Source organism: Canis lupus, chromosome 4 (genome assembly GCF_048164855.1).
Source record: "Canis lupus baileyi chromosome 4, mCanLup2.hap1, whole genome shotgun sequence".
Classification (NCBI taxonomy): domain Eukaryota; kingdom Metazoa; phylum Chordata; class Mammalia; order Carnivora; family Canidae; genus Canis; species Canis lupus.
In genome coordinates this window covers 61,268,048-61,283,644 of record NC_132841.1, presented here as the reverse complement: position 1 = coordinate 61,283,644, position 15,597 = coordinate 61,268,048, and the positions used below count along the sequence as shown (strand labels likewise).

The window sequence follows — 15,597 nt, the reverse complement described above, 5'->3', positions numbered from 1 at the left end:
TCCATGAGACTCAAGTTCAGCCTTGGATAACCTAGGTGTTTACTGCTTTAATTTCCAAAGGCCATTTTTTTTTCCAGCATAAAATGAAAAGGAAAACATATTTTTGCCTCAATGCTTTCCTAAATTATTGTTTGTCCTTTCCTGTCATTTCCATCCCTATGCTGCCATACCCACCCACTTCACCAATTATCTCTGCCCAGAAATCTGGCATAGAGCACTCCTTTCCAACTTCCCTGCTGCCCCACTATCCACTCAAGTTGAATCAGATGAGGCCATCCTTTGACTTTGTTGCGTGCTACCCATCACACCTGGAGGCACATGGATAAATGTCTTTCTTTATAAAAGAGTGCTTTACTATTCAAAAGGAATACAGCATAAAGTTACAATTATAGGCTATACATGAATTTGTTCAGAGAGAAAGTCAGAAGATCCTACATCAGGGAATCACATTGCATGGATTTATGCACACTGTTTAACCTGGCTCCTCTTCCCTCTGACTTATGGTTTATCTTTCAAGGTTTCAGTGTTTTGTCCATTGGAATCTCCACCCACCATCAACATCCCACAGATTGGAAGAGATTCAGAGCTGATGTGGTCTTACTGGGGGATTCCTCCTTTTCAATATTCTAATCAGTGTGAGTTGCCTATTTGCCAGGAAAAAGTGCACACACACATACGCACGCACATACACACACACACATCTGCCAACATCAAGTAGTAATTCTTATATTAATTCTCACTTTAAACCAGTGTCTTTTACACTAACGGCTCTGATTCATAAATATATTGTGAAATCAAAGTGGATTGCAACCTGAATCTTAATGGAATAAACTAGAAGAAAACAGAATGCAATAGAAAATACCATAGTGCATTGCACACAGGGTAACTGGTTTTGTGAAATGTATGTTTCATATATGTGAGTGTGTATGTATTTGTGTTTTGGTTGTAATATAAAACATTTCTTACTATGGGTTGCATTAGATAATGCAAAGATATGAAAAAACATATAAACATATAAAGAAGTTTTAAAAACTTCTAATTGCAAGATTCTCATCTTCTACTAAGGTAGATAACATTATTAAAGCAGAGTATTGTTTATTTTATTTCAAGCTTCAAGAACATGCATGCTACTTCAATCCAGCCAAAAGAAAAAAGCCAAATATCTTTTAATAAAAATACAATTTTAGTAATAATTCAATTATGTTCTTAGGCATGAGCCTTTGATTTCCTCAGGTTTTATTCCATCAAAGAAAAGAAAATGTTCTGTTCTTTTAATTATCTTACGTTGGGAAGGTTCTCTCTCTTCTTCTGATATTAGTTCCACCCATGACTCAGGTTTTCCTCACCAACTGCCACATGCCCTAGCTGACTGCCTTTCGACTTTTTTGTATTCCTCCTTGTTACCTGCTTTTAATAAAACTCTAAGATTTATAAGAGCAGTAATTAATGGATTCCAGGCCATCTCTATAACCTAGCATAAATCCAGCACTTAATGGATAATCAATAAGGAGTGGTAGAGTCAAATCAAATTCTGGTCCTCCTTTTTCCTATCTGTTGGTGTTTGTCTGGTCAATGTCAATGACATGACTGGATCTATAGGACAATATTATGTAATATTATGTAATATTACAGTACAAAACAGAAATAGTAATAATGAATGCATTATTTAGTTCCATCAGGAAAAAGACCTTATAAGTTAAACAAAAAGGAAGAAATATGCTGACAAGACATTAAGTGCCTCATAGATGGTCCAGCTACCCATGGTTTGCCTATACTTTTTACCATTTATGAAACAGAGCCTATAAGAAACTCAGCTGCAAATCCAAGCAGGTAAAAATGATAGTTCTTGGATACAATGTTTTGAGGCAAAAGTCATCTGTGCTCCTTTCATGGTCCTTTGGCTAGGGAGAACAGATTTTTGTCAGGGTTGTTCTTTGGCCTGTGCCTCCTGGTGTTTCCAGGCTGCTATCTTCCTCAGCTCCAAGTCTGGGATACATGAAGCACAAAGAAAACCCAGGAAATTCACCATCGTATTATTTTCCAATGCTCCATGTCCCCAACTAATCCACTTTTTCTCCTCCTTACTGTCTTCTTATGTTTATTTACATGTATTTTCATTTGTATTAGTGGTAAAAATAGGGAAAGTCTACCTACTACATAGTCCAGAAGCATCTGTAGTGTTTTATAAATTTCAGTTATGTCGATTTGGTATATCGTGATTGTTATTCAAGTCATCTGTAACTTTTCTTTCTATCTTCTGTGCTAATGTTGCTGGCATTTGAAATGTACTTCACCAATTACATGGAATGCAAAGTAGATAATACTGTCTTTTTTCCAGTTATACTGCAGATATGGACATTAGGGAATTTTATGTACTCTCCAGATTACGCTCTATTTTTTTTTTCCTTTTTTTCTTTTGGAAGATGTGTGAAGAGATCTGACTTCTTCAGCCACTGTTTTCCTACAAAGATCAAGAGATCTTCTTCCTAATGTTAGTGTCTTTTCTATCTTGCAAAACTAAAATTATGCTGGTACATAAAGGATCTCTTACGCCTTTGAAAATGAGGGAAATGGGGCTTCACAGAAGCAATAGGTAATTAATAGCCAAAGACCTTTGAATCTTCAACAGATTGAACTGTCTTTAGTTGGAAGCTGCAGGAATTTTATTCTCTCACTTGAATTTAATTTCTAAAGTAACTGCTCTACAGACACTAGAAAGGTTGACACTAGTACTAAGCTGATCCAAAAAGCTTCTAGTTATCTTCTTCCCTTGTCTTCACCCTTCTTATGATCCATGCCTCATTCAACCTCCATGTCCTGCCCCCAAAGGTCTCTAAGACACTTTTTGTCTGTTGTCAATAGAATTTGGATATTCATGAACAAGTTGATTTCAGTTGTACAAAATAAGATGTTAAATTTCTTCACATTCAAGTTTTACTATAAATAATAACCCCATAATATAACCAAGGAAGAGCTAATGTAAGATTTGAATAGGGCAACAAGATCAGATTGTGTTTTTAAAAATAGCATTCTTGAAATTCCTATACATTAAGCAAATAGATAAATTCCCCTGCAAGTTGAAAAGAAGGCATGTCACATTCATATATGAAACTGGCACAAAAAAAGACACATAGATCGGTGGAACAGAATAGAGAACTCAGAAATGGACCCTGAACTCTACGGTCAACTCATATTCAACAAAGCAGGAAAGAATATCCAATGGAAAAAAGACGGTCTCTTTAATAAATGGTGTTGGGAAAATGGGACGCCACATGCAGAAGAATGAAACTAGACCATTCTCTTATACCATACACAAAGATAAACTCAAAATGGATGAAAGACTTAAATGTGAGACAGGAATCTATCAAAATCCTAGAGGAGAAGACAGGCAGCAACCTTTTTGACCACAGCTGCAGCAACTTCTTACAAGACACATCACTAAAGGCAAGGAAAACAAAAGCAAAAAATTAATTACTGAGATTTCATCAAGATAAAAGGCTTATGCACAGCAAAGGAAACAGTCAACAAAACCAAAAGGCAACCTACAGAATGGGAGAAGATATTTGCAAATAACATATCAGATAAAGGGCTAGTATCCAAGATCTATAAAGAACTTATCAAACTCAACATCCAGAAAACAAACAATCTAGTCAAGAAATGGGCAAAAGACATGAACAAACATATCTCCAAAGAAAACATACAAATGGCCAAAAGACACATGGGAAAATGCTCCACATCACTTGCCATCAGGGAAATACAAAGCAAAATCAAAGTGAGATACCAACTCACACCAGTGAGAATGGCTAAAATTAACAAGTCAGGAAACAACAGATGTTGTTGAGGATGTGGGGAAAGGGGAACCCTCTTACAGTGTTGGTGGGAATGCAAGCTAGTATAGCCACTCTGGAAAACAGTGTGGAGGTTCCTCAAGAAGTTAAAAATAGAGCTACTCTACAATCTTGCAAATGTACTACTGGGTATTTACCCCAAATATACAGATGTAGTGAAATGAAGGGGCACCTACACCTCAATGTTCACAGCAGCAGTGTCCACAATAGCCCACTTGTGGAAGGAAAAGAGATGTCCTTCTACAGATGAATGGATAAAGAAGATGTGAGATACACACACACACACACACACACACACACACACACACACAATGGAACATTACTCAGTCATCAGAAAGGATGAATACCTATCATTTGCATCGACATGGATGGAAATGGGGAGTATTATGCTAAGTGAAACAAATCAATCAGAGAAAGACATTATCATAAGGTTTTACTCATGCAGAATATAAAAAAGGGTGCAAAGGACCATAAGGGAAGGAGAGGAAACTGAATGGGGGACATTAAGGAGGAGACAAACCATAAGAGACTCTTAACTCTGGGAAACAAACTGAGGATTGCTGAAAGGGAGGTGGGTGGGAGGATGAGGTAACTGGGTGATGGGCACTGAGAAGAGCATGTAATGTAATGACCATGGGTGTTATACACAGCCGATGAGTCATTGAAAACTGCACTGGAAAATAATGGTGTACTATATGTTGGCAAATTGAATTTAAATTTTAAAAAAAGAAAAAAGACCACATTATAAAGATGCTACTTTTATCAAATTTATGTGACTCCAATCAAAATTTCAGTAAGGTTATATCTTAGTCTAGACACAATATATCTAAAATACATTTGGGAAAACGCATTTTCAAGAACATCCAAGAACAAAGTAAAACACAAAAATAATGAATAGATCCTTTCCTTTTTTCCTTGCATATGTATTACTGAATACCTATTAAGTGGCAAAAAACAAATAAACAAAACAAAACAAAAAAACCTTCCAATGCACTGCAGTTATAAGTTTATAAGGTTATATCTTACCTATACAGGTAAGACCTTTTCCTTCATGGAGCATATAAGCTAATTACCTAGGAGACAGTATCATGGAGAGATCAAGAGTATTGGTTTTGGAAGGAGGGACAAAGATGGGAAAATCAAAGATACTGCCAAAAGAAGCATATGGTATGACACAAGATATTCATGGTATTTGTCTAAAAAGATTGATGGATAAGTAAAAGGGAACATTCATTCTCTAAGATGAGAGAAGATGTGGAGAAAGTAAGTAGACATGGGCTTTGGGGTTAAACATACCTGTATTTGAATACCATCTCTGACCATTACTCACTAGTTACTTCATTACTACTCATTAGTAGCTAGTTAATTTCAGCGAATGAATTTACTCTTCTAAGCTTCAATCTCTTTTTCTCTTATACACGTCTCACAATGACATAAGCCTCATGGGATTATTGTAAGGAATAAAGGTGATGAGGAGAGTAGACCACATAACCAGGTACTGGCAGAAAGAAAGGGATGGACAAATGTGTATATCCCAAGTAAGTTGACATGGAGAGAAGCATACAAATAGAAAGAAAGGTAGATGATAATATTTCCAGAATTACAAGGCAAAAAAGGGGAAAAAAGTAGAGTTGGTTCACCCTAAAGCTTCTTTATTTAATAAAAAGAGGTAAACTTTTCTACTAAAAGTAATATAGGGGAAGTATGGTCAGATGACTGAAAAAAAACAGCTTAAAAAAGAAATTATATGGATATGGGTGGCATAGTTAGCAACTGATATTAAATAAGTGGCTTTCTTAAGAGTCTAGCAGGTTTAGGTTGACAAACCAAGATTAACCAAGGTCTGAAGTAGGAAAATTGGAAGTTGAGTTTATCCTGGCTTGGAAGAGGGAGGAATAAAGGGTAGGATGTCAAGAGAGTATGGCCATGTCAAGAAGCTAATTATAAATATCAGACTATGGGACTCAGGTTTAGAAGAAAAGACAAAACAGCAAAATGAGTGCTAACTACTCGAGAGAGTTTAAAACTCTCGATAAAACTTTTCCAGTTAATGGCCACACTTTTAGGCTTTCATATGTTGAAGCAGAGGGAAACAAGTGGAGAAACTGGGAAGCTTAATTATTGCAAAGATTATTAGTTGCACTACTCGAGTTTCCTGGGCTGATGTCAGAAATCATGTCCTAGAAAGATAAAACATGTAAACTTTCTGAGAAGCAGAATGGGCTAAGTACCTCAGGAGGCAGAAGAGAGCAGAATGATGAATCAGCCTTGAATTAGGCAGGAAAGTCCACCAGGCCATCTGGAATGTGGGAGACAATTAACCTTTGCAAATGTGGTCAAATATTTAGGATGCTGGTCCTTCTTGTTCTTGTGATCTACAACCAGTAACCACAGGTATGGAATCTCCAGCTCTGTTCCTGCCTGCTGGAGCCTGTAACACCAGAGGAGGTGGTTCAAGAGAAGGATCAAAGTAGGAAACAGCCATTAGAGTAATTTCATGCCAAGTAAGTGGTCACTCAACTGAGCAAGGAAGTTGCTCCCTGTGCTCATCATGATCTTGGCCACAGGTTTATAGAATAGCAACTTTACTCAAGGCTAGCTGTGACCTCAGGGTGACTAGAGCAAGCTCATATTCTGCAGCAACCTCATTCAGGTAATATTTCTTCACTTCCTGTATCCTTAGCTCAAATCAGTGATGGGGTCCCTGCATTTCTCCTCTGTCAGTAGATTTTCCCATATGTTTGTCTTTCTCCAGTATCCTCCGTTAGTTTCTTCTGCACATGAAAGTTGAGACAAATTCACTGTTAATAGGGTTCTCCCTCATTTCTTTGCATGCCCACCAGCTACAATTTGGAGTAGAGATAGATGGACAGAGTAGGACAGGAGGAAGTTGAGGAAATTACTTGGAAAATGTCTCCTCTCTGGGCCTAAATATTTCCATCTCCACAAAAGAAATTGCTAATTTAATATAGATAAATTCTTTACTTATAACAGTATCAGTTGATCATCCCAAATGCTTTGAAGTTCATACTTTTTCTGAGGCTCACACTTCTAGGAGATGTTGGAGCTAGGATTTGAACTCAGATCTCTCTAATAGATACATACAGAAATAGATATTGATATATAATAAAAAACTATGTATATCTATCAAAAAATCATAAAAATTATATCTAGATATATATCCTGATCTTTGCATCAGGGAAGGTATATATAATTTTTATGACCCAAGACCAACAGCTCTATTTTCAATTCATTCTTTGTATTTGAGCATGTGTCAGTAGTCTGGAAGAAGACACTGAGCCAGAAAATGAAGGACTGAATAAAATGGTCTATCCCAGGAAATCAAATGACTCACATTATAAAGTGACATGTCCCTGATAATATAGGACAGTCATCAGTTCACACTTGTTTTATCAGAATTTTTAACAAATTCTTAGACTGTCTATATTTAATAACATGACTGTTCCAGTGTAGATGCTATATTATACGGTGAATCTATGTAAAAGGAACATGCCTAGGGCCAGCTCTAATGAGAACCCCAAGACTAGTTCCTCTTCCAACCAGGACTGGGATTATAAATAGCTGCTGGCAGGAAAAAAAAAAGTTATTTTAATGGTTTACTTTCCCTCTTTGGAGCAGAAGGGCCCTCTCAGGACTGAGCCCATGGGATCAGGCCAGTATGAGACCATCATGATCAAGTTTATAGGAATGCAGCACCTCAAGGTAGTGGGTTCTCTCATGTTTGGAAAGTCAGCTGTGCAAGATATTAGGAATAAACTATCTCAAGCCTTTTCCCAGGCCTCACCTGAGCAGGACATTGGATGAGATCAAATGGCTTCCTTTTCCTACATGATCATATTTTTCCTGGTTTCCTCCACTTTGGCACATACTGTTTCTTCAGGTAAGCAGACTTACAAGTCTTGGGAGAGAAACCTATGATGTTCTTTGAGTTGTAGAAAAGAAAAATAGTCATGTGTGACTGAATGGAGAATGTTCGGCTTGACAATGCAAAGTGGGTATCAATTGGATATCACCATTAGAAAAGGGAGCTACTCTGGAAAATACTCCAATATTTGAAAATGAAATAACATGTTTCTACATAATGCTTGGGTCAAGAAACTCCAAAGGGCAATTCAAACTTATTTTGAACACAAGGGAAATAAAATGAGCAAAAGTTTAGGTTTAGAGAAGTGTCACTACCTCCATTCCCCTTTATTCCAACCCCATAGCTATCTTAATGGAACCAAACTCATTGGTTTCTATCTTTTCTGTGTTACTTTTTGCTATCTTTCCTTTGTTACATGGAAATATATGTGTGCACATTGTGTCATTCTCCTACTATCTTAAATAAAACATGCTAGAGATACCTGAATGCAACTTGCTTTTCTCAATTTACAAATATCCTGAAAATCAGTATATATCGATTCACAGAGATCTCCCTTATTCTTTTACACAATAACATAGAATTTCCTTTGGTAGGTATCACAAAGTTTATTCAACCAGTCTTCTATGGATGGGCATTTAGTTTGTTTCCAACATTTTACGATTACAAACAATACTGCAATAATCTTATGCATATGTATTTTGTATTGTTGGAGGTGTATCTTTAAGGTAAATTCTTAAACTAAAAGATACCTGATAAACTGGAAGAAAATATCTGCAACACAAACCACAGGTAAAGGACTAATATATATAATATATAAGAATACTTAAAATTGAGGGAGAAAATAAAAACCAATCGCCAAATGAGTAATATGCATACATATACAATTCACACACACATACTCATACCCCCAAAATACAAAACTGGCTCTTTAATCTGTAAAAGATATTTAACTTCACTATGAAAAAAAATGCTAATCAAAACTATGCTAAAGTACCATTTCTCACCTACCAGAAAGCATTTCCTACATTAAAATTAAAGAGAAATTCAGTTGATCCTTGCATGGTTTCATTTCCTATGTTCAGATGCATTTGAAGTTTATTACTATATATGGCATACAATATATATTTTTACTTTATTTATGTCTACTAGATTAAGGTCTTTATTTTTCTTTTTTCATCACTATAGCCAGCTGCTCCTGTCATTAAAAGATCCTATTTTTTTAGAATTAGAAAAAGCATTCCATTTTTTTTTTTATTCTTTAAAAGATTATATGTTCAATTGGCATAGTCTATTCCTGGAAAGGTTGGTAGACTTCTTGTTTCCTTTGGGAAAAATTTTAAAATATAATTCAAGTTTTCTGTTTGAACTTTGGAAATTCTAACTTTTGGAAAGCTTAAATTTTCTAGACTATTTAAAAGATCATAGTGCAGTAAGAGATAAGAAAAAGCAGAACTATGATAAGTCTTTTCCTATTTCCTTCTCCCACAGCCAGCTGGCCACCCTCTATCCCCAGGAACCACCAGCATCTTAACACAAACTAGTTTTTCAGAGCCAGTCAGTCTCTCCAGAGCCAAGGAGCCCTTAAAGTTTCTGATCATCATTCAAGCCCTTAAAGTTTCTGATCATCATTCATAGTGTCCTCTTTAGTTCAGCATCTTGTTAGGAACTAGCCTAATATTTTTTTTACTATATCATATTTAATAAAAAAAACTTTAAAGTACATATACTCATCCCTATTGTAGTGAAGAGGAAACTAAAGCCAACAAAAGTCAAGTGGCTTAATGAAAATAACATAGTTTGCAAACTATGCATACAACCTCAATTGGTTTTTACTCTTTTCTCAGTGACATAGAAAATTTACAAATAAAATCAGAACTGTGAAAATGAAGGAAAGAATGAATAAATGAATAGAGTAGTTAACAAAAGAACATCACTCACAAATTCTGTTGTTATAAGTCATTTTGTATACTGATGTGCAAATGAGTAATTAAATTACATTTCTTTATTTAGTTAGTAACTTCAGTGGGTGAAATCATACTCCATGAAGAATTATTTCTTCTAATCTATTGTGTATGTACTTTATCTGCCTGCAGAAATCTTCAAGCCACATGCTATAAATAAATGGCCTAAGGTAAATTTAAATTTCTCAGTTCTGAACTCTGATACTAATCTGATCACTCTCTTCACATGAGAGACCTAAAATTTCATAGGAGTAAGTAGAACCAAAGTTTTCCATGTGACCTTGAGCATGTATAACCTTTCCAGACTTAGATTTAATCTCATGTAGCACAAACACTATAACAGTAAAATACATATCTGAGCATTAAACGAAATAAGACCTCTTACTTGCTCAAGGTCATGAAGTCCAACAGTGGTAAATACAGGATTTATTCCCTTGTCTCAATATAGAATCTTCACTCTTAACAATTACTTTTGAGCCCCTTCCCCTAGGAGTCTACAAATATATAAATATCTCTACTCATAAACTTCTTAGAATGAGTTCATGGGATTGGGACTCCAAGTTTAACTGAAAAATTTACATTTCAGATTTAAGTGGGGATGATATAATGCTTATGACTTTAAGAGAGGATGGATGAGTCAGTGCATTTTCTGACACTGCAGTCAGCAAAAAAAACCTGCCTGACCAAAACCCAGAAGAAATTCTTGAAAAAGATCAATTGAATAGAAATATTTGATATTATTTCCATGGGGGGAATGGGGGAAATTATTTCCATGGGGGAAAGCAGAAGTGACAAGCCAGAAATAGATGAGGGAAAATCTACCAATTGTTATTCACATGTTATTTTTTTGATATTTGCAGCCTCCATGTAAAATGTACTACTCAGTGGATCCTTCTTATACATCACAATGTCCAGATGTGATATCATATGTTTGTGCTACAAATGGTCACACTTACCAGAATGAGTGTTTTTTTTGTGTTGATCAGTGGTAAGTTCAAAATAAAATACCTTTTTTTTGCTGTATTTCCTCACAGAAATATCAAAAATCTTGGCCAAGGAGCTGGATTTACTGATGGATGGGATTTTTATTTAAAATAATCTCTACTGTTCATAAAATATTCGGGACAGACTATATATAAAGAGAAAAGTCTCTCTGAAAAACTTTAGTTAACATTCAAAGTTGACTTGTTAAAAAAAAAAGAAAGAAAAGCTTATGTGATGTTTTGGCAGAATTGTACAATGATCATATCAGTTGGTATCTATAGATTATATTCAAACAATAAATATAAATCCATTTTTTCAAATCACTCAAAATTTTTAACAAATTACATTGACATGTCTATGAATACTGCCCATAAATATTGCTTGGTAGACATAAATAAATATCATATACAGATACAGGTATAGATATAGGTGTAGATATAGACATGAATAACAAAGTGGTTATGTGGTCTTACATAGATAGAATTGACAGTTGACTTCTATATTTCTTTGCCCTTCAAATAAGTTCAATAGTAAATTTAGAATAAAAATTAATAATAATCCTTGTGATATATTTTAACTCCATTTGAAGTTGTTTTTGCAAACAGACTTATGTCTTGTTAGTAACTACTTCCATGATCTGTCGGATTTTCTGTGTTGGGAACCCTCAAGACTATCCTCAGGTTTGATGATTTGTTAGAAGGACTCAAAGACTTTAGAAAAGCTGTTATACACATGGTAGCAGTTTATTACAATGAAAGGATATTAGTAAAAAAACAGCAAAGGCAGAAAGCTCATAGAGTGGTGCCCAGGAGAGAGCAATCACAGGTTCCACTTGACCTTTCCCTATGTACTTACACAGGCAATGTTTAATTCTCCCAGCTATGATGTGTGACAGTACATATGAAGTATTGCCAACCTGGGAAGCTCACCAAAGCCTTGGTGCCCAGGCCTTTCATTAGAAGCTGGTCCCCTAAGCATGTGGCACATGCATGATTGGTAACTACTTAGTCTCCAGCCATCCCACATTCCCAGAGCCCAAATTGATATAGAGTGGCTCAGGACCACAATAAACAACAATAGGCATTCACTTGAGCATAAACTATAAGGCATGATCTATGACCTCAGGTTATAAAGTCACTCTTATCAGAAGGGATATTCCAAGGGCTTATGGTTACTTCCCAGCAGCTAATTTAAGCATCTCAAGTCTGTTGAACTACCTCTTTAATGCATATCTTCCCTTAAAAAGAATCTTCATGCACTTCCAGTGCCACATTTCCAACCCACAAGGATGTTATTGTTGAGCACTGAAGGAAATGTGAGGTAGAAGCTAGTCCAAAAAAGGAAATATATGCTCATCTTCAGAGGATGGTTGAAATGTCATTTAAATATATTTATTTATTTATTTATTTACTTACTTACTTATTTATGAGAGACACACACACACACACAGAGAGGCAGAGACACAGGCAGAGGGAGAAACAGGCTCCATGCAGGGAACCCGACGTGGGACTTACTCCTGGGTCTCCAGGATCATGCCTTGGGCTGAAAGTGGCACTAAACCGCTGAGCCACCCGGGCTGCCCCTGAAATGTCATTTAAAGGAAAAGAACGGAAACTGAAAAAATGGGAATTAACCAAGCATCTACCATCAGTTTCAAAGCAAGATGAATAGGAATTCATGAATGTCATCAGACTACATAGAATAATTAAATTATATTAGCATTTCTTCCTAATAGCTGCTGTCACTTTCTCAGGCATGGCTAATTAGGCAAGACACTTGGAAGTGCCTTCTTAGCTTTCAAAAGAAAGCTAGAGTAGCCATACTTTATTAGACAAACTAGATTTTATATTTAAACCAAAAGCTGTAACAAGAGATGAAGAAGGGCACCATATCATAATAAAGGAGTCTATCCAACAAAAAGATCAAACAATTATAAATATTTATGCCTCCATCATGGGAGCACCCAAATATATAAAACAATAACAAACATAAAGGAATTCATTGATAATACTACAACAATAGTAAGGGACTTTAACACCCCACTTACATGAAAGGACAGATAATCTAAGCAGAAAATCAACAAGAAAACAATGGCTTTGAATGACACGCTGGACCAGATGGACTATATATATATATATATATATATATATATATATATATATATTCAGAACATTTCCTCTGAAAGCAGCAGAATACATATTCTTTTCAAATGCACATGGAACATTCTTCAGAAGAGACCATATACTGGATCACAAATCAGGACTCAACTGGTACAAAAAGATTGAGATCGTACGATGCATATTTTCAGACCACAACACTATGAAACTTGAAGTCAACCATAAGAAAAAATTTGGAAAGACCACAAAAACATGGAGGTAAAGAACATCCTATTAAGGAATGAATGGGTCAACCAGGAAATTAAAGAAGAAATTAAGAAATACATGGAAATAAATGAAAATGAAAACACAATGATCCAAAACTTTTGATATGCAGCAAAAGCAATCTGAGGAAGGAAGTATGTAGCAATATGGGCCTACCTCAAGAAGTAAGGAAAGTCTCAATTATATGACCTAACCTTACACCTGAAGGAGCTAGAAAAAGAACAACAAATGAAGCCTAAAGCCAGCAGAAGAAGGGAAATAATGAGATTAGAACAGAAATAAATGATATAGAAACAAACAAACAAAAATAATATTTGTAGAGATCAATGAAATTAGGAGCTGGTTCCTTGAAAAAATTAATAAATTGATAAAATCCTAGCCAGATTTATCAAAAAAAGAGAAAGGACTCAAATAAATAAAATCAAGGATGTTAGAGGAGAAGTCACAATGAATGGCACAGAAATACAAACAATTATAAGAGAATATTATGAAAAATTATATACCAACAATCTGGAAGAAATGGGTAAATTCCCAGAAACATATAAACTACCAAAACTGAAACAGAAAGAAATAGAAAACTTGAACAGACCATAACTAGCAAAGAAATTGAAACAAATCAAAAATCTTCTAACAAACAAAAGTCCAGGACCAGATGGCTTCACAGACAAATTATACCAAACATTTAAAGAAGAGGTAATACCTATTCTTCTCAAACTGTTTCAAAAAATAGAAATGGAAGGAATACTTCCAAATTCATTCTCTGAGGCCAGCATTACCTTGATGCCAAAACCAAAGACCCCACTAAAAAGGAATTACAGGCCAACATCCCTGACAAATATGGATGCAAAAATTCTCAACAAAATAATAGGAAACAGAATCCAATAATACATTAAAACAATCATTCACCTCAATCAAGTGGGATTTATTCCTGGCCTACAAGAGTGGTTCAGTATTTCTAAGTCAATCAACATGATATACCACACTAATAAGAGAAAGGATAAGAATCATGTGATTCTCTTAATGGATGCAGAAGAAAAGCATTTGACAAACTACAGCTCCATTCTTGACAAAAAACTCTCAACAAAGTAGGGATAGAGGAAACATACCTCAATATCATAAAGGCCATATGTGAAAGACTGTCAGCTAATATCATCCTCAATGGGGAAAAACTGAGCTTTTCCTCTACCATCAGGAACAAGACAGAGATGTCTACTCTTGCCATTGTCATTTAATATAGTACTTGGAAGTCCTAGCCTCAGTAATCAGACAACAAGAAATAAAAGACATCCAAATCAGCAAGAAAGAAGTCAAACTTTCACTATTCACAGATATCATTATACTCTATGTTGAAGAACCAACAGACTCCACCAAAAATTGTTGGAACTGATACACAAATTCGCAAAGTCCCAGAATACAAAATCAATGTACAGAAACCTGTTGCATTTCTATACACCAATAATGAAGCAGTAGAAAGGAAATCAAGGAATCAATCTCATTTATAGTTGTACCAAAAACCGTAAGATAGATACCTAGGAATAAACCTAACCAAAGAGGTAAAAGAGCTTCACTCTGTAAACTACAACACTTATAAAAGAAATTGAAAAAGACACCAAGAAATGGGAAAACATTCCATGCTCATGGATTGGAAGAACAAATGTTGTTAAAATGTCTATACTCCCCCAAAGCAGTCTATACATTTAATGCAATCCCTATCAAAATACCACCAGCATTTTTCACAGAGCTAGAACAAACATTCCTAAAATTTGTATAGAACCACAAAAGGCTCCAAGTAGCCAAAGTAATCTTGAAAATGAAAAGCAAAGCTGGAGGCATCATGATTCCAGACTTCAAGTTATATTCCAAAGCTATAGTAGTCAAGGCAATGTGGTATTGGCACAAAAACAGACACATAGATCAATGCAACAGAATGGAAAACCCAGAAAGGGACCCACAGCAATATAGTCATCTAATCTTCAACAAAGCAGGAAAGAATATCCATTGGAAAAAAGTCTCTTCAACAAATGTTGTTGGGAAAACTGGACAGCCACATGCGAAAGAATTAAACTGCACCACTTTCTTACATCATAAGAAAACAAATTCAAAATAGATGAAAGACCTGAATGCGAGACAGTGATCCATCAAAATCCTAAAGGAGAACACAGGCAGCAATCCCTTTGACATCAGCCTATAGCCACTTCTCGATGTCACCACAAACAAGGGAAACAAAGGCAAAAATGAACTACTGGGACTTTATTAAATTTTATCAAGATAGGGATCCCTAGGTGGTGCAGTGGTTTGGCGCCTGCCTTCGGCCTAGGGCGCGATCCTGGAGACCCGGGATCGAATCCCACATCGGGCTCCCGGTGCATGGAGCCTGCTTCTCCCTTTGCCTGTGTCTCTGCCTCTCTCTCTCTCTCTCTGTGACTATCATAAATAAATAAAAATTTAAAAAAAAATTTATCAAGATAAATAGCTTCTGCACAGCAAAGGAAACAATCAACAAAGCTAAAAGGCGACCCTGGAAATGGAAGAAGATA

At 35.7% G+C, this 15,597-nt stretch overlaps 2 protein-coding genes across 2 annotated transcripts in view; one reads left to right on the top strand and one right to left on the bottom strand.

The window, feature by feature from the left end:
- The window catches only part of LOC140632512 (sperm-associated acrosin inhibitor-like), a 124,278-nt gene that overhangs the window by 42,012 nt on the left and 66,669 nt on the right, over positions 1-15,597 (bottom strand). The gene's annotated exons all lie outside the window — the stretch shown is intronic.
- The window catches only part of SPINK13 (serine peptidase inhibitor Kazal type 13), a 54,265-nt gene that overhangs the window by 36,239 nt on the left and 2,429 nt on the right, over positions 1-15,597 (top strand). Inside the window, exons 3-5 of the mRNA XM_072824614.1 lie at positions 7,647-7,749; positions 9,828-9,865; positions 10,556-10,683. Of these exons, the coding sequence (XP_072680715.1) occupies positions 7,680-7,749; positions 9,828-9,865; positions 10,556-10,683 (236 nt within the window). The 5' untranslated portion in view covers positions 7,647-7,679. The remainder of the gene's footprint in view (positions 1-7,646; positions 7,750-9,827; positions 9,866-10,555; positions 10,684-15,597) is intronic.